Source organism: Triturus cristatus, chromosome 2_1 (genome assembly GCF_964204655.1).
Source record: "Triturus cristatus chromosome 2_1, aTriCri1.1, whole genome shotgun sequence".
NCBI lineage: Eukaryota > Metazoa > Chordata > Amphibia > Caudata > Salamandridae > Triturus > Triturus cristatus.
This window is the reverse complement of record NC_140581.1, coordinates 170,761,807-170,781,358: the sequence shown is the minus strand read 5'-3', so window position 1 is coordinate 170,781,358 and position 19,552 is coordinate 170,761,807. Positions and strand designations below refer to the sequence as shown.

At 41.6% G+C, this 19,552-nt stretch overlaps 1 protein-coding gene across 1 annotated transcript in view; it reads right to left on the bottom strand.

Moving 5' to 3' along the window:
* SIGLEC15 (sialic acid binding Ig like lectin 15) overlaps positions 1-19,552 on the bottom strand; it is a 187,543-nt gene that overhangs the window by 24,898 nt on the left and 143,093 nt on the right. Inside the window, exon 4 of the mRNA XM_085640695.1 lies at positions 18,605-18,635. Within this exon, the coding sequence (XP_085496821.1) occupies positions 18,605-18,635 (31 nt within the window). The remainder of the gene's footprint in view (positions 1-18,604; positions 18,636-19,552) is intronic.

The window sequence follows — 19,552 nt, the reverse complement described above, 5'->3', positions numbered from 1 at the left end:
TGTTGCTTATGTGATTTAGGAAAACTGGTCATTCTATGCCTGTCCTCTCCTGTGTACCTGGTATTTCCAATATTGGTGATTCCCCGTCCTGCCAAGAGATCCAGACCCCAGTGGTAGGTGGGCGTGCTGATGTTCATGGTTTACTGTTTATGTGCCAGAGGGAAGAGTGATTAGGTTTTCTATTACAGTGTGCATCCAGAGAAGACCCACCTCCTTGGACCCTCCGCAACACTACCTCTGAAGTCATACCCTCCTTCCCTTGTTTTGTCACCCTGTTTTCCCTTGGCGTGTCATCCGGTTCTCTAGGGTTTGATAGAGACGGAAGGCCGCAGGGGAAGACAGAGATATATCTTCAGGTTCCTGACGCTCCTGCAGAAGATTCTGAGCACCCTTACATAAACTCCTCACTAGTCCCACACTTCACCCCAGTTTAATGTAATTCTGTGATTTTCCCTTACAACGATCTTTCCTTTAAAATGTTTCCTTTAATTTTTTATTTATTTATATTTCCTGAAAAATATCTTTGCTTGAAATTTGATCGACTGTGATTTGGTTTCCTCCAATGTGGTTTCTCAGTTTTTTGCTTTTCCATTAATTCACATACATCAATTTTTGAAATATGGAAGCAAATTTTATCAGATCATGGTGCATCACAATTATGGAACAGGGTACTGGTTTCAGATAACTATGGCATTTAGTTACTTGTTGTTGACGCATGGCCTATGCTTCCCTCTGGGGTTTGTGAATAAAGTTTATTGAAGCTCTAGTGGGAGAAGTGGAAAGACGTATAAAGCTTTACTCTGGATTTTCTTTCAAATAATTCTATATTACTTCTTCTTTTCCTATCATGGGTAAATTCTTCAATGTGGAATCTGGGTGTCAGGAAGAAGATTAATTGTATAGTCATACGTTTAGTGGGATCATAACAGATTGGCTACCCTGTGACTGAACAGTTTGTGAAACTCTCTATTGGGCTCTTGAATCTTACATTTTTCTTCAGAGAAGTGAACCCCTGGCATGTTAATGGAAGGGAACGATTGAATCCACATTGAGAAAAACATGATCAAAGACAATACTTCGAATAGAACAGAAAATTCTTGTTTTTTCAATCAGTGTGAAGGGAAATACAGTAGCAAACGAGGAAGTTTCAAGAAGCTCAAAAGATATTGCTGAAAACCATGATCTAGGGAGGAGTTTTCCACTAAACATCCCCTGTTGGGAGTAGTTCTTCTTCACTTCCTAAGGACCTCCTTAGCTTGGGAAACGTATGCATATAATCCAAAATCCGTAAAGTATTATTGGTTTTTTTTTATATTTGTACAGCGCAACACTTATCCCCTAGGGGATATCACAACGCAAACTGGTTACCCGGCCTATCCACTGAGAGATCTACACTGAACATAATCAACCACTAGCCTGGGAAAAGCCAAATTTTTTATTTTTGTCTAGACCTGGTATGGTTTTTAATGCAACAAATATTCAATGGTAAAGAATTCCACTGAGCAGCAGCCAAGTAAGAGAAGGAGCGCCCCCCCTGTTTTGACTTTCCTTATATGTTTGGTTTTAGCTAGGGCCAAGTTGTGAGATTTCAGATCTCAAGTGGGATTATAAAATACCACTCTAGTCTGAAGGATCTCCAGACTCACCATTGTGCAAACCTTTATGAGCATGGCATAGGAGCTTGAAATAAGCTCTCTTGCACATAGGTAACCAATGTAAAGAGGCTAAACAAGCCGATGCAGAGCCAAATCCGTCCATATTGCAGATTAGTTTGACCTCTGCATTTTGGATTATCTGCAATCTTGTAAAGAGATAATCAGCCGTGCCTACAAATAAAGCATTGCCATGATCCAGTATGTTTGTTATCACAGCCTGGACTATGGTTTTTTGCCACGATGTATGGATCCATTTGAATAGCCTTGTCAAAAGCCTGAGAATGCCAAAGCACTTACCACATGTAGCCCTGACATATTCTTGTATGGAGAGTTGGTCATTGGTCACCCACTTTCTTGGCTGATTTTTTGGGGATAGGGATCTCCCCTAATGACTCAGGCCACCAAGAGGCATCCCATATCAGATGTTCTCCACCGAACAGCAGGATCTCTGTTTTCTCTGCATTAAGTTTCAGACAATGCTTAGTCATCCGTTCTGTAACTTCGGTGAAGCATCTCTGGAGATTGCTTTGGGTCCCATTGTAATTTTCCCCCAGCGATATCATCAAGTGGGTATCATCTGCATAGGATGTACCCAAAAAGCCCCATTTCCTAACAATTTTTGCCAGCAGAGATACATAAACATTCAAAAGAGTAGGGCTCAGCGAGGAGACCTGTGGAGTTTCGCAATAAGATGTGAAACTACAGGAACCCAACTGAACTATCTGTGTTCTATCTATTAAGAAAGAACTCAGCCAACTAAGGGCATTGGAATGTAGACCTATCTTATGGAGTCTATCAATCAATAAGCTATGCAAGACGCTGTCAAAAGATGCAGACAGACAGAGTAGGATCAGGGCCGTGGCTCCGCCCTTATCAACTACTGACCTCATATCAGGTAGTACTGTTTACAATGTGGACTCGGTGCTGGTATTAGCTCTAAAACTGTCTGAGAGGAATCCAGCATCTTTTTTTCTAAAAAAAATAGTTGTTTGATCACCAATTTTTCTAGAATCTTAGACATTTAGGGAAGGAGAGATATAGGTCGATAGTTAGAGAGAGAATCGATACATCAATGCTAGTTTTTTTGCCAAGGGTAGTAGTACCTCTTCTTTCCAAATCTCTGGATAAGCTGCTTCTGCCAGAGATTGGTTAAAAAGTTGAGTAAAATAGAGCCTAAAATCCTAGCTAATTGAGAATAAATAAAATGGAAGCAGGGGTCAATTGGAGAGCCAGATTTGACTTCAATCTTGAACTTTAGTACGCAGTAGTATCAAAGTACCCAGATACCCCACAGTCAATTAGGATCAAAACTAAGCCCTGTATGTTTGGTGTTATCAATTGTATGTGATCCTGGGTTGTCCCAAGGGCTATAGCTTATTTTATTGCTTCTTGAACACCCTGGCAAAATGCAGCCATTGCTACTTTATGCCCCTTCAGATGATAATTCTTGAAAATGTCTTATATTTGCGATTAAGTTTTGTGGGCCCTGCCTCCATGCCAGAAAACCCAGAAGAGCTGATTGTTTGATATTTCTGTTGCCAAATGTAGCCTGAAACTACCACAAGTGTTCTGTAATTCATGAGCCATTGTCTCTTATTCAAAATGAAAGGTTTAGGTCCTGTGAGAAAGTGGAGGTTACATTGTGCTTGCTATAAAAGTGGGGCCATGCCTTTTCGGATGTAAACACCGCTATTGTTTTGTCCCCTGGACTAGATAGTGAGCTTTATTTTGCAGAGGTAAGATCAGATTCTTTGGAAGCTGTAGCTGAGTTGCCCACCTGTTCTGAGGTTGAGGTTGAGGATGTAGATAGTACTAATTGAGTGATTTAACTAAAAGGAAGATCCCTTCTTGTCATGCAATCTCTGAATCATCCTGAATTTTTAAATGGCCTGAGCCATAGCCTGTGGAGGACTGGATTCTTGATTCATTCTACTAAGATACAGCATGATAAACTGTCTTTTACCGAGAACCGAGTAGTAGAAAGAATTCAAAGCCAATCCACTTCACTCCACTCCTGATGTCAATCAGCCTTCAAACACAGTTACACGTACTGGGCGGACCAACAGAGGGGGGAAAAAGGGGGAGGGGGGAGAGAAACAAACAGCATCTTTTGAAATAGCCACTGGTAATGGTACTGCGACATTAGGCCTGCGCTATTCTTTCATAAATTGCATAGGGTCTTGTTCCCAGAGACCTGATACCTATAGTTGCTGGTCTGGATTTGGGACACAAACACATTGTCTGAGAAGGCTTAGATATACACGAAATATCCAAGCTTGAATTGCTCTAAAGCAGTTTTATAGCTAGGTGATGTTGTGACCAGATGTGACTCTTCGGTAGAGGTGGGAATCATTGACGCAGGTGAATGCTGAATTCTTTCAGCTAGTAGTGCTCTCTTTGGCTCCATGTGCAAGGTCAAAACCATTTGCAAGAGGCTAAGATGTTAAAGGATGCTGCATGTAAATGGGTTTGGATCTGGAAGAGCGCAGCATAAGGAATGACCCAAGCCATTGTAATGTGACACCAATGCCCATATGGATGGGCAACACTTTCACCTATGTCTCTCAGAGAGTTATGGCATAGAAAGAAAGTTAAGCCGTAAGGCTTAAATTCTGAAAGATTTGGTCTTTGGGGGGAAGAAGGATCCTGAATTCCTCTTTGAAACTTCTGAGGCCCTAGAAGGAAATATTTGGGCTATAAATGTTATGTTTAATTCATTCATCCATCCATATTCTTATGGGTCATGTAAGATTTCTTTGTATCTTTTTTCTGGAGAGCCCTAATTTCTTGGAGATGGGCCTTGTTCAGAACTTCTCTGTTTTTTTCCAATATGCCAACTTGCTGCGATCAGTGTTTTCTAGGAACTGTGAGATAGCATCACAGAAATGTAGAGCTATGCCTCTTATTGGCTGCAATCTTTGAGCCCATCTACCCCAAGGTGCACACCAGAATTCCAACATGGTTGCTTGCTTTGGTTCTGAGTTGCTTTAAATTGTTTGTAAACCAAGATCCTGTTCATTGTGGGCTTTAACTTCTGACTAAGGATTAGGGAACTTGGGGTGCTGTTTTATAGAAGCCCTTACGTACAGTCTCCTCCTTAGGGGTTGATGTTCAAGACTCTAAAACTAGTCTCACCCCTGAGGCGGAAACCGGGGGCTCTGTAACGATTTTTAATTGTGTGCATTAGCATTTAAGTTGGTTCATTTAATTTCCATTTTGACTGGTTTTTAAGCTCGGGAGCCGACTGGCAGTATAGTCGCTTCCTTACGCCGTTCCAGCGCAGCAGATTACGTGCTGACGCTGGGAGTAGAGGTGAACAGCCGCCATATTGGGGGAAAAAAGGGTGGCGAGCCAGTAGCTGGCTGATTCCCGCCCTCCCAGGCTATATTAACACCCTTGTAGCGCGAACGCGCTGACTCTAAAACTAGTTTCACCCCTGAGGCGGAAGCCGGGGGCTCTGTAACGATTTTTAATTGTGTGCATTAGCATTTAAGTTGGTTTATTTAATTTCCATTTTGACTGGTTTTTAAGCTCGGGAGCCAACTGGCAGTATAGTTGCTTCCTTACGCCGTTCCAGCGCAGCAGATTACGTGCTAACGCTGGGAGTAGAGGTGAGCAGCCGCCATATTAGGGGAACAAAGGGTGGCGCGCCAGTAGCTGGCTGATTCCCGCCCTCCCAGGCTATATTAACACCCTTATAGCGCGAACGCGCTGACTCTAAAACTAGTCTCACCCCTGAGGCGGAAGCCGGGGGCTCTGTAACGATTTTTAATTGTGTGCATTAGCATTTAAGTTGGTTTATTTAATTTCCATTTTGACTGGTTTTTAAGCTCGGGAGCCGACTGGCAGTATAGTCGCTTCCTTACGCCGTTCCAGCGCAGCAGATTACGTGCTGACGCTGGGAGTAGAGGTGAGCAGCCGCCATATTGGAGGAACAAAGGGAGGCGCGCCAGTAGCTGGCTGATTCCCGCCCTACTCCATACTGGATAAAAAGGGAATGTCATCCCGTCCGCGCAGCGCGCGGGCGCAGCAGGAGCGCCGAAGGCGAGCCCGTCTGCGCCCGTCCGCACCGGACCAGCGCCATAACTCCTGGCTCAGCAACACAAGAATGGATCAGATATTCATCGGTTGACCTACTACAGCTGAGACCCTCCAGTGGGACTGGGTGCTCACAGTATGATCCTGGCGCCAACGCCGGAGTGAGCAGCTCCTGCTGTCTTAGCTGTAAGTCTTTTATACCTTTTGTTAACACTAAAACCATTCCACCACAAGCCTATAATGCTAAGACTAAGAACATCACCTTCTCACTTATTAATGCGCGCTCTTTAGGCAGGCACAGGCAGGAGATTGCTGACCTGATTCAGGGCAAGAATATAGACTTGCTCTTTGTCACAGAGACATGGATGGACGAGGCGTCCGACCCTGATCTAGTGGTGGCAGTGCCGCATGGCTTTACTGTATACCGGCAAGATAGACAAGGGAAAAAAGGCGGGGGTTTGGCAATTATTACCCGGAACACTTTTCCGGTTAGAATTTTTCCTATTTTTTCTAAAACATGCGAAGCCTTACACTTCGCCATTAAGCTCACCCCCTCATATAATCTCAAAGGAGCACTTATTTATAGACCACCGGGTGCTCGTTCTGAATTTTTGTCCACCTTTATGTCCCTTATGGCACCCCTTGCCATCGAGGATACCTCTATGGTTTTGGGGGACTTAAACTTCCACCTGGAAAAAATGGAAGATACCGAAACTATATCTCTTATGGCTGATCTTAGCACTCTAGGACTAACCCAGTTGATAACAGTACCCACACATTAGGCGGGTCATACATTAGATGGTATCTTTTCTAATACAAAAGAGATAACAGTAAGTGATATACTGCCTCTTACTTGGTCTGACCATTTTGCTATTCTGAGTAATATTTCCATTACCCAGACTTATACACCAAAACAGGCTCCTTTAACCCAAGAACTTTTCAGAGTCTGGAAGGATGTTGATAATGTGACCCTAAGGGTATTCTTAATCAATTCCCGTCCAACTATTTCTGCAGATGCTAATATAGCTGTGCAGCAATTCTCTGACTGGCTAGGTAGTGCAGTGGAGACACTGGTTCCTTTTAAATCTATGTCCAGAAATAGGAAAATGCCGTCTGCACCCTGGTTCTCTGAAACGCTAAGAAAACAAAAACAAATCTGTAGGAACCATGAAAGAATTTGGTGAAGGTCTTATGAAAGCGAAATTAAAATCTTATACAAAAACACATTGCTCATCTATAAAAAAATGATCAATGAGGCCCAAAAATTTTTTTATGGGGAACAAATTGAAAATGCAAAAAATTCAAGTAGGCAACTGTATGAGGTGGTGAAATCTTTGGCTGGGAAATTACCTGACCAGGTTCCCCCGCCTTCTCAGGCGCTCTGTGACGCTTTGGCAAGTTTCTTTTTCTCGAAAGTAAATGATATTTACTCTGAGTTTTCAGTGATTGATAAACCTATGACTCTGGTTCTGAGTCCCCTAAGTAAACACCTTGACTGCTCACTAGCTCAATTTATAGAGATAAATGAAGATCAAATAGTTGACATCATCAAACTTATCAAAACAGGCTCTGCCCTTGACCCCTGTCCCCCTAAGTTTTTTTCCCCAATAATTGATTTGATCAGCGAAACCATCACGCAAATTTGTAATGCGATGTTTAAATCCGGGATTTTCCCGGACAGGCTAAAAAACACGCTATTAAAACCACTTCTTAAGAAGCCCAGTTTAGATAAAGATTTGCTGAAAAATTACAGGCCCATTGCTAGCCTGCTGTTTTTAGCCAAGGTGGCCGAGAAAGTAATGAACGATCAACTCTCAGAATACATTGAACAAAATGTCCTGCTTGATGACTCTCAGTTCGGCTTCCGGAAAATGCATAGCACGGAGACCGCGCTAATTAAAGCCGCTGATGACATTAGAACCATCAGAGACCAGGGGGGCACGGCGGTACTGGTTCTGTTGGATCTGTCGACGGCCTTCGACACGGTCAATCATTCCCTTTTGATTGACCGTGTCAGAGAGTTGGGCATTCACTCTAAGGCTGGAGCCTTGCTTGCCTCCTTTCTGTCCGGCAGAACCCAGGCCGTAACACTGGGGCCATTTAAATCGGCAGATTTGGCTCTACCCTGTGGGGTTCCTCAAGGCTCATCCCTAAGTCCGACACTTTTTAACATCTATGTGTCGGACTTAGCTAGGGTCATCAAGACCCACCGGATGAGCCTTACAACATACGCCGATGACACCCAGTTGGTGTTAGCTATCAATAATGACGGAGAAAGAGTAGCGGCCCAGTTTCAGGAAGGCATGCTGGCAATCAAGCAGTGGATGGCCTGTAATTGCTTAAGGCTGAACTCCGAGAAGACTGAGGTGATTATTTTCGGTAAACTATCACCTATGTGGTCATCTATTTGGTGGCCTCCATTACTTGGAGCTATACCAACTCCAGTTCAGAAGGTCAGGAATTAAGGTGTCATCTTTGATGAGAAATTACATTTTGTTAATCACGCTAATCAAACAGCTTCCTCAGCATTTCACAAACTTAAACTCCTAAGAAAAATAATTCCATTTCTTCCAGAAAGTGCTAGGAAAACTGTAGTGAGCTCATTGATATTGTCATCTCTTGATTACTGCAACGGTCTATTTGCAAATGCTCAAGGTCGGGTGGTCGCCAAGCTACAACTGGTCCAGAATGCGGCTGCAAGATTGCTATCAGGGACCCCCAAATTTAAACCAACTACGCAAGTAATCAGGAATTATCATTGGTTGACGGTCAAAAACCGGATCAGATTTAAAACCCTGTGTCACACTTTTAAGGCCCTCCATCAGTTAGGGCCGGAGTTTCTTAAACAGAAGCTCACTCTCTATTGCCCTACACGACAACTAAGATCCAAAAATCTACACCAACTAGTGGTGCCACGGACCAAGACTGTCACCTGGGGAGATAGATGTTTCACTAACACCGCAGCCAGACTTTGGAACACTCTTCCATTGGTGATTAGATCTACACCCACACTGCTCCAATTCAGGAAATTGTTGAAAACCTGGCTCTTTGACCAGTAGCTGTTCTCTGTTACCTCATTATTTTTAATTCGCTTCCGTCATCAAGGAGGCACTAGCTGAGTCATAGCACCAAGACGCCTACGGGCAGACGTTGCGCTTTATAAATCTTAAAAATAAATACATAAATAAATAAATAAATTGCTTATGATTTTTCCCAAGGTATGTTCTGACTTCTCCTGTACAAGACTTTTGTTTTCCTGCTGTAATTTCATGAGCCCAGGATTGTAGAACCCCCCTCTATTCCCTTTACATGGGGAGGGTATGCACACAAGCTCTTGTATTCTATGTGCTTCAGAAAGCCTAATTCATTTTTGTTTACCTTTGGCATTGCCAGAAAAGTGGGAAGCACCCTTTCCACACGCTAAATTTAGAGTTTTGGCTACAAATCTCCATATGAGCTTGCTTGGGCTCAGCTCCCTGCTTCCATACAGAGCCAGCCCACAAGAGGTGGGATTTTCTATTTCCTGTGCATCCTATAATAGGGCTGCCTGTGAGACATCTGATGCACATCCACCTGGGTTTCCCTAGCACTTTCATCCACATCAGTGTAGAGGTTTCTACAGTTTCCTTTAGTTCAGCTGTTCTTAACTGTACTTTACTGCAATGTAATACCTGTAAATGTCATGGATTTTGGGTTATATGGTATTAATAAAATCACGCTTCTACTTGTCTGGCTAGCTTCACTGATAAGGGCAGTGATGAGGAAGAGGAACAACCTGTTAATGGCCTGGTTGCACTGATCCTACATCACTATCTCTCTCTTGTGAAGGGAGAATGCTTTCATCACTGAAGGCGCTGCTCATGTTAAGGTGTAGGGAACAGGTTCCATCTTGCATTGATATGGAGAGTAACCTGGAAGTGTGTGGCTGGAAATTATGATTATGGGCAAGAAATTTGGCGTTTTCAGTGTGTAGATTGGGAAAATAGTAATTAACCTACACATGAAAGTTGATGAATCCAGTAAGCAGTTGGAAATTCCATTGATGCATAAGAATAAAGTATGCATTCCAGTATATACAAATTGCTTTATGAACTAGGCTCACAAATGACATAAAAATACAGCAAATAGTGAGTGTAGCCACTTTGTGGATTTCGAATTTCATTAAATTGCTTTTTTAATGTAACTATAGTGTATCTCCTCCCTTAGTATCCTACCATAATTTAATTCGGAGAATTAAGATACATCCATGTTGGCGAGCGCGCGCGGCGCCAAACAAGATGGCAGCCTAGCCCCAGAGCTCCGCATCACGCTGGGAATGTCGCGGTGATTTTCGCGGCTCCAGAGTCTCTTCGGACAACGAAACAACTTGCTCTGGCTCCTTTGTGGCCGCCATTTTGTTTTACCTGAGAGGCTTTCCTTGCTTCTCTCTTCAGGTACAATGCTGCTTTCTTGACTTTCACCACCAGCTGTTGCTTACCTGCTATTTTATGCCTGACCAGACCTTTTTCTCACTTTAAAGGAGGATTACTAGATATTTAGCTGTTTGCGCAGTTAGATTTTGGAGCTTACCTCACACACTGTGGAGTATTTGCAGATATTTGCTGGTGCTTTATTTCACCTTCACGCAATTTTTCCTCCCTTGCTCTATGGGAAGGAGTAAGAAATTATTACTCACAAACAAGAGATCTACTGCTCATTTTCAGGTGTCGGACTCTCCTTCTTCTGCCCCTGCACCTCACGATACTAACATTATGGCGCAATCCGGTTCTTCAAGGTTAGCGGTTTTGTCGCCCTCTTCAATTAAATCGCAAACTCCAGCTTCTGCTAACAAACGTCCCAAACAGGACCCACCCTCTCCAACCAAGTCTGTTACTCCGATATCTCTGGACACTATTTTTGAGGAAATACGCGCTTTGTGCCGGTTTGTTGAAGAGACCAACTTCCGCCTACTATCTATGGATACTAAATGGGCTTCTATGGACTCTCGTATCTCCACAGTGGAACAGCAAGTTGATGAACTTTAAAATGTTTCCAAAAAATTGGTTGCCCTTGAGAGGGAGGTCCTTTGGTTGAGGAAATCAGCGGAGGACCTTGAAAATAGAAATAGGCGCAATAATATACGCTTATATGGTCTTCCTGAGAATTTGGAGGGTGATGATCCCGTTCCCTTCTTCAACAATTTACTCATAAAGCTTCTTGACCTCCCTGCGTCTACAAATTTGAATATTCAGCTACCCCACAGGCTGGGCCCCCGTCTGTCTTCATCAACTGCTCCTTCCAAAACCATGGGGTGTGATTTTTCTATTTTTGAAATTTACAGACTTGCTACTTGTTTTAAATGCAGCTAAACACAAAAAACAGCATGTCTGGTCAGGCTCTAAGTTATTTCTTTCTCAAGATGTTTTCTCAGCAACAGCTAAACGGCGGAAAGAATTCCTGGATCTTCGGCCATCTTTGCACACATTTGGAGCTCGATATGGACATTTTCATCCGTGTCTATTCAAGGTTACTTACTAAAACAAAACTTCCATTTTTGAGGAACCAGCAGATTTGAGGAAATTCATTCACTCACACTGCGCATCATCGATGGAAGTCTCTGGTCCTCTCTTTTCTACGTCCTCCATACCTCGACTTTCTTCTTCTCCGTTACAGGATTTAATTCGCTTGGTTTTACTTAATGTTTTTATTTTTGCAGGTTATTGTTCATAACTGTATTGCATCATTGTATTGTATCATAATTCTTATCTCTTCTTTTTCTTTTTTCTCCTTCTACTTTTCTGTAGGTAATTATCTTGTTTTTTAACATATTTCTTTCTCTGTTTCCTATTTATCGCATACGATCCTCCGCTGTGATGCTCCCTCCCCAGTTGGTTGTGCCGTCTTCTCCCTTGAGTCACCACTCCTCGTATTTCTCTTTTGTCTTCCCTCAGAAGGTATGTATCACAGTTGTCAATCCCCTAATTTCTCATTTTATATTCCTATTTTGTAATTAGTGATTGTCATGTGCTGTCTTCTCTTATTATCTCTTCTCCTTTTCTCCCTCCTTCTTCCCATTTCCCTCCTTTTCTCTAATGTTGCACTTGCCTATGGCTTATATGTTTGATTGTATTATTCAATGCATCTTTTTTACTACTGCATGTTTTGTTCTTTATGTATTTCCGATAGTTTTACATTCAGAGTTATTTCTTGGAATGTGAAAGGTTTCATTAACCCTATCAAGAGACAAAGAATACTATCACTTCTTGCCTCTTATAACCCTGATTTGGTCCTTTTACAAGAGACCCACCTTACAGAAATGGAGGCATTAAATTTAAATAGAGGTTGGGTGGGATCAGTTTTATTCTTTCCCACTTCTAATAAGAAAAATGGTGTTATAATTCTATGTCATAAGAAATTGAACTGTAAAATTATATCGCAAGAAAATGATACAGAAGGTAGATGGTTGTTAGCTAAGTTCTTAATTAATAATATTTCTTTGACTGTTTTTAATGTTTATGGTCCTTCTCATCCTGATTGTTCCTTTTGGCCTCTAATTACACAGAAATGTATTCAATTTAGAGATGATTACTTTATTCTAGGAGGTGAATGCAATCAAGTTGTTGACCCTTTTCTAGACTGCCAATCTCAGGTACGCATCACCCCTCACAAATCTCATAAGCATTTTCTTGACACTATCTCCCAAGCACATCTCGTTGACACTTGAAGACTCTCTCATCCCTGTTCTCTTGACTTTTCTTTCTTCTCTCCTCCTCACAACTCCCTTTCCCGTTTAGATTATATTTTTCTCTCTCAATCTTTATCTCAAAACTTGCTATCCTCCTCTATTGAACCTATCGTTACCTCTGATCTTGCCCCAATTATAACTGACCTTGACTTACTTCCTCCACATCCCAGGTCCTCCCGTTGGCGTTTCAATAATTCTCTTCTTCTTGACCCACTATTCTCTTCTTCTTTTATCAACTTTGCTAACACATTTTTCGATCTGAACAATGATCCCACTTCCTCCCCATATAGATTATGGGATTCCTTTAAGGCTACCGCAAGAGGTTTCATTATAGACCTTGTTTTAAAAAAAAATAAAGAAACGTCTACTTCAACAACACAAAGCTACCCTGGCTCACATTAAGGCTTTAGAGCACAAATTCTATACTTCATCGGCTGATTCGGTCCTGCCAGCTCTGATTTGTGCTAAATTAGCATTCAATAAAACTTCGACTGATACTGCGTCTTCTCTACTTCTCCGTAGTAGTGCTCGTTATTACGGAGGTCGTAATAAAGTTTGAAAACTTTTAGCGAATTATCTTAAAACCCGTAACGACCGTACGCTGATTGACTCTATTTATTCTTCAGAAGGTTCTCTCCTTCACAAAAATCAAGACATTCTTAATGAATTCAAGCTATTCTATGAAGATCTTTACACCCCGGATTCCCCACCCTCCAGTTCCCTCATCCAGTCCTATCTTGATAATCTCCCAACCCCATCTATTTCTCACCTTACTCTTTCTGATCTTGAGGTTGACCTATCCCATAATGATCTATCCTCTGCTTTAAACGCTTTAAGAAAGGGGAAACTCCTGGCCCGGATGGTTTTTCAGTTGAATTTGCTTTACATTTTTCTAGCTTATTACTTCCTAAACTCTTAAATCTTTTTCATTTTTTCTTTCTCTCTGGTAAAACAGAAGGTTTACAAGAGGCCACAATTTGCCTTGTACATAAAGAGGGACGAGATCCTATGTTTTGCAAAAACTATCAGCCGATTTCCCTGGTCAATGTTGATTATAAACTTTTTGCCAAAACACTTGCTTTACGTTTAGATCCTCTTTTACCTCATTTGGTTGGCAAGGAGCAATGCGGTTTTGTCAGAGGCAGATTGAGCTCGGACAATTCTCGTCTTTTTCTTAACGTTTTAAACAAAGTTCCTTCTCTTTCCACATCCTTGGCGGCCATTTCTGTTGATGCTGAAAAAGCATTTGATAGAGTAGATTGGTCCTTTTTATTTGCATCTCTGAAATGGCATGCTTTTGTTCCCAAATTCACTTCTCTTATCTCTTTATTATATTCTGCCCCCAGAGCCTCGGTACTAGTCAACGGTTGTATTTCATCCTAATTCCCTCTCCAACGCGGAGTCTGTCAAGGTTGCCTCCTTTCCCCCTTCTTTTTGTCCTTGCTCTTGAACCCTTCTTCTCCTCAATCCAAAACAATGATTTCATATCTGATTTTTCTTATGGTGACCAACATTTAAAACTTTCTGCTTACGCAGATGACATCCTAAGTTTTATTTCTGCTCCAGAAATCTCCATTCCCCCTTTATTACGTGAGTTCACCTTTTCCCTTGTCTCTGTATATAAAATCAATTCAGATAAAACAGCAATTCTCCCTCTCACTAAATTTTGTCTCCCACATTCCTTCTCTTCCACTGGTTTTGCTTGGAGTGGTTCTAAAATCAAATATTTAGGTATGTGGTTCTCCAACTCCATTGCCTCTTCTATTAAATTGAATATGACTGCGGTCCTGTCTCGGATTGACAAATTACTTTCCTCTTGGAATCCTCTATTACTTTTGTGGTGGGGTCGGTTAGAATCAATTAAGATGATGATTACTCCTATTTTGATTTACACTCTTTCTATGCTTCCTGCCCATATTCCTGCCTATTATTTTAGACAAATTGAATCTCACCTTTCTAAATTTCTTTGCAAAAATAAAAAAGCCAGGATCTCTTTATCTTCTCTTTGCAAGACAAAATGACTTATGATAAGGCAAAAATCAGGGAAATTTACACCCCCATTAGGTTTTGTCTTGCAAAGAGAAGATAAAGAGATCCCGGCTTTTTTATTTTAAACCTAATGGGGGTGTAAATTTCCCTGATTTTTGCCTTATAATAAGTCATTTTGTCTTCGCCAGGCCTCGAAATGGCTCCTTTCTGAACTTTCCCCTTTCGCTCCCCTTTGGCTTTCCATTGAACATGCCTTAATATTACCCTTCTCTTTAAAGGAAATTTTAGCCTTTTCTGCCAAAACCCCTCTTACCTCCCTCCTCTTGTTTAAACACACTTGTTCCTTACTGAAACCTTTGACCCATCCAAAGTCTATTTCTAGAGAATCCTTTTTTGATTCTCCTATTTGGCATAACTCCCTTATTACTATTAATGGCAGAACCATCTTTTGGTGATCCTGGAGATCAAGGGGCATAATTTGGGTTAAAGACCTTTTTGATGGCCTATCTCCATGCCCCTTTCCCCAATTTCAACCCACATTTCATTGTCCTCGCTCCTTCCTACAGAAATTCACTACTCTAATCGCGGTCATTCTTGATACTTTCTATTCCCTTCCATCTTCCCCTCTTCCCTCTGTTCAAAATTCTATTCTCAAGATCCTTCTCTTGCTACCTAAAGCTTCTCTTATATATAAACACTTCTCAGCTCCTAATCCAGAACGTATTAAAACTAAATTTGAACCTTCATGGGAATCTGACCTGGCATGTGAATGGTCTATCATCTTCTGGGACAAACTTTGGTCCCGTTCTCTCAGAATCTCTTGCTCTGCTTCTCTTACTCAATCTATGTTCTTTCTCTATCATAGACTCTATCTTACTCCTACCTCTATAGTTAGATTTTCTCATTTCACTAATACAATCTGTTGGACCTGTGGCTCTTCTAATGCTGACTTTCTACACCTTCTTTTCCTTTGCCCTTCGGTTTCTAATTTCTGGGGGAAAGTTTGGTTCTATATTTCTCGCCTGTTTAATATTTTCATTCCTTATTCCATCCCTCTTCTTTTCTCTGGAAGTCTATCCGATTCCTTAGATCTTATTTCTCACAAGCATGGTCTCTTTGACCTTATGCCTGCTTAAGCTTTCCAACACATCACTCTCAACTGGAAAACATTCACAAAACTTTCTATCCAACACTGGTGGAACAGTCTTTGTCATTTGCACCAACTTGATATTGCTTTTGCCTCGTCCTGTAAACCAATGGTTAATAGGGATCTCCTTTGGTTACCTCTAACTACTTATTTAGATCATTTAGTGTTAACAGATAATTCTCGCTTAAATGCTGAAAATTTTAAACCTCCTTGAATGTCTATCTTCTTTGTTCCTTGCCTTTTAACTTTATTGACTTATTGTATATATTAGCTTGATTAGGATTATCTCTTTCATTCCTTTGTAATAAGCAGTTTCCCATTTTATCAGTTTTGAAAGAGTTTCTCCTTCTCTTCCCTCCTTTTTCCCTCCCGCCCCTTATTTCCTTCAAAAATTTAAAAACAGCTTTCTCTTCTGTTTTTATACTAGCCACTCTTTCGTTATGTTTTTATTTTAATATGCTTTACTTTGTATTGTTGGTCTTCTGTATTTCTTATTATTCACATAAAGCTTTTAAACTTTAAAAAAAAGATACATCCATGTTGACATTATGACTCCAAGTGCTTGATTTAGACTTTGGCAGACAGCGGTAAATCCGTTAGTATGACAGAGTACTTTACCCCAGCTATAACGAGTGCCCTCCACCCACTAAATTTAGTGATGTCTGCTGTGCTGGTGGACATTATTACCATTATTAATATTATTATTATTAATAAACATTTGATGTTCGGAGTGTTGTCCCCCATGTTGAGGGTGTCATTTTATAGCTTTCACTGTCCCTTACCACCCAGTTTTACCTGGCGGTAAGGGGCAATGAAAACTGACCATTCAACTGGCCACTCTAAATTGGGTAGGCAATCAATTCGCCAAACCTCTGGTGGCTCTTAATCCATTGACCCATCGAAGGAGTATGTCAGCAATGGGGATAAAGTGGTCTCTGTCAATGACATACTTAAGATTCTCCCATCTGTAAGTTAGGCGGTCAAATCTTCTGATTGACTGGGGTGCGGGGGCCCCCTCTACCAAACTCTACATCAACTCTCTAGTCTTTCTGAAGGCTGTTATCGATTAATCTACTCTTTAGCAGAGCTGGTGTTTATATGAAGTTTCTTGGTGCCCTGTCTTTCACTACAATAAGTAACAACAGAATGCTAATACTGCAAATAACTTCGTTATTCTCAATCAATTAAGAGAAGGAATTTTGAACCAAACAAAATAAACCTTAGACAAAATACTTTGTCAAATGAATAAATCAATTTTTTAATTAAATTTTAGTTTAGTTGACCTTCCACTATTTTAATTAGTCAGAGAATTCAAGAAAACATATCAATCATTCACACATTCATTCATTCAAGAACATACAAGAGATTGATTCATCAAATATTTTAAAAAAGAATCATTCTATAAAAACCACAGAAGAAAAGACTAAACAATATTTCTCTAATATCCAACACAATTGATTAGATTTGAGTTCTTGTGGCAACAATAATAAGGTCTACGCGTTTCGAATCCCCATAAATACTAGGACTCTCATCAGGACCTGTAGGCTAGAAACAAAGAAGATAGTTCAGTATAAATAGACGCCCGAACCATCTTTAAAGCATATATACAAGTGCACATTGGTACACTGAATTTTTTACCTCTGGAAGATTCTTCTTGAAAATATTTGATGAATCAATCTCTTGTATGTTCTTGAATGTTCTTGAATGAATGAATGTGTGAATGAGAATAAATGAGTTGAAGTGCGATGAATGATTGATTGTAGTGGTTTGCTAATTTTAGCACAGTATTGTTTCTTAAGTGTTTTCTTGAATTCTCTGACTAATTAAATTAGTGGAAGGTCAATGTGACAACTCAGCAGCCGATCCGCATCCGGAGTGCCCCGGGGGCGCTCCCACGTCCCGACTGGTGCTGACGCTGCTGCCAGAACGTGGGCGGAGCTTACATGCGTATGAAAACCCGGAAGAGGAAGGAGGTAGAGGCGGAGGCGAGGAGACGGAGACATCCACAGGAGACGGCGTGACGGCGAAGGAGGAAGCAGACGAGGGAGACCAGAGCATCGGGACGGAGACGAACGAAGAAGAGGTCGACACCCGGACGCCCAGCGGACGCCGAGAGGAAGCGGACACGAGGGCGCAGGCGAGCCCCGAGGAGGACGCGCTGGACGAGGCGACCGGGTCCCTGTCAGCGGGCTCCGGTTTCAGGCGAGTAGTGGGAAACACAGGGAAATCGGTGATTGGGTGGTGGACAAGGGAGGCGGGTTTCTCCGGGCTATAGCTGAGTGGGTTGTGGGTCCTGGGACGTACGGGAGAGCTGTTGGAGTCCCTCAATACCCCGACCCGATCCCTGACTTGTGTAACAGCCCAAAAGGGGGAGGAAAGACGCGGGGAGGCAGACAGTGACAATTGGGGAAACCCTGAAGGAAGGGGCCCAGGAAGGAAAGGGGGAGTATACCCCTGACAGTGCAAGAACCCACCTACACCTAGGGAGAAGTATCCCTGAGTATACATAGGTAGCACAGGGCGAGAGTAGGCCACCACACAGGTTATCCTAACCGCCTGTCCTTTTCTTTCTCCGAGGGGACGCCTGGAGACGCCAGCCCCACGGGACAACCTTTGGAAGGACCAAGACCCAGAGGGACGATTGACGGAGAGAAGGGACCACTTGGACCTACGGGAAAGCTTCATCCTGCTATTTCTGTCCTATGTTGGGTTTAATAAAGCCTCTTTTCCGCCTCAAGTAGTCCTTTGCCTCTGTGGTCGTTCACAGTCAACTAAACTAAAATTTAATTAAAGAATTGATTTATTCATTTGGCAAAGTATTTTGTCTAAGGTTTATTTTGTTTGGTTCAAAATTCCTTCTCTTAATTGATTGAGAATAACGAAGTTATTTGCAGTATTAGCTTTCTGTTGTTACTTATTATGCTTGGCTTAGCTTTACTGCCATCAGCCAAAACCCAGTCTTGTTACTGTCTTTCACTACAGCTCAGCTTTCAGTACAGTTATATTACTAAAACTTAATTTCAACAAATAGACAATCACGGAAAAGCTTACCTTGAAAGATGGGGTTGTTCTGTCTCATTATCTGTAAGGAAAAGTCAATAAATGTTAGCTAGAGGCTACAATTATAATTATGAAAGATTACAAACACATTGTCTTGTTTTTAATTAAAACCTATTTTTTCTATATATATATACACACACACACACACACACACACACACGTGTATATATAAACGGCGCCGAAGTTATAGACAAGTAAAAAACGCTTTTCCTATGGAGACATGGTCCTAACTAGGACCGCAAGTAGGATATATATCTCCTAGTTAGGGCCATGTTTCCGTAGGAAAAGCGTTTTTTGACTTGCCTATAACTTCGGTGCCCTTTGACGAATTTTCACTAGGTTTCCCCCCAAAAGTGCTCTGGTGTTTCTTGTAGCACGTGGAAAGTTTTGAAGGTATTCGTGAACTGAGGGCTGAGAAGAATGGACTTGAAAAAGGATGCGTTTGCACTGTTAATTCCCATAGGAACCTGTCAACACAACTACAGCCCGAACCACTGATGGAATTAAACCAAATTTGGCAGAAAGGTAGATGTTGTCATGCAGATTGTCCTTTTTGTTATGTGGTGCAAATCTGTTCTGTAGTTTTTCCGAAATGTAAGTTGAAAATTATAGTGATACCTCTGGTTGCGAAGCAGTCGTGAAAAAAATCATGCTCGTGCAGGGAAATTCACAGCTCTTATTGGCTGCCAACACTTCAACCAGGAAGTGTTGACAGCCATCTTGGGACTCGGCTTCACTGAGTCCAAAGAAAAATAACTGAAAATAAAGAAAAGGGGTCAGGGAAGGAATACCCCCTGGGACTCTGCCAAAACATTAAATCATTTCTTTAACTGCGATATTCGTGTATTCTCAGAAAAAAACAAGCATGCTTGCTTTTAAATAACCCCAGGGTGGGCAAAGTCTTGGGGGCATATCATAAATATGGAAGAGGGGCACATG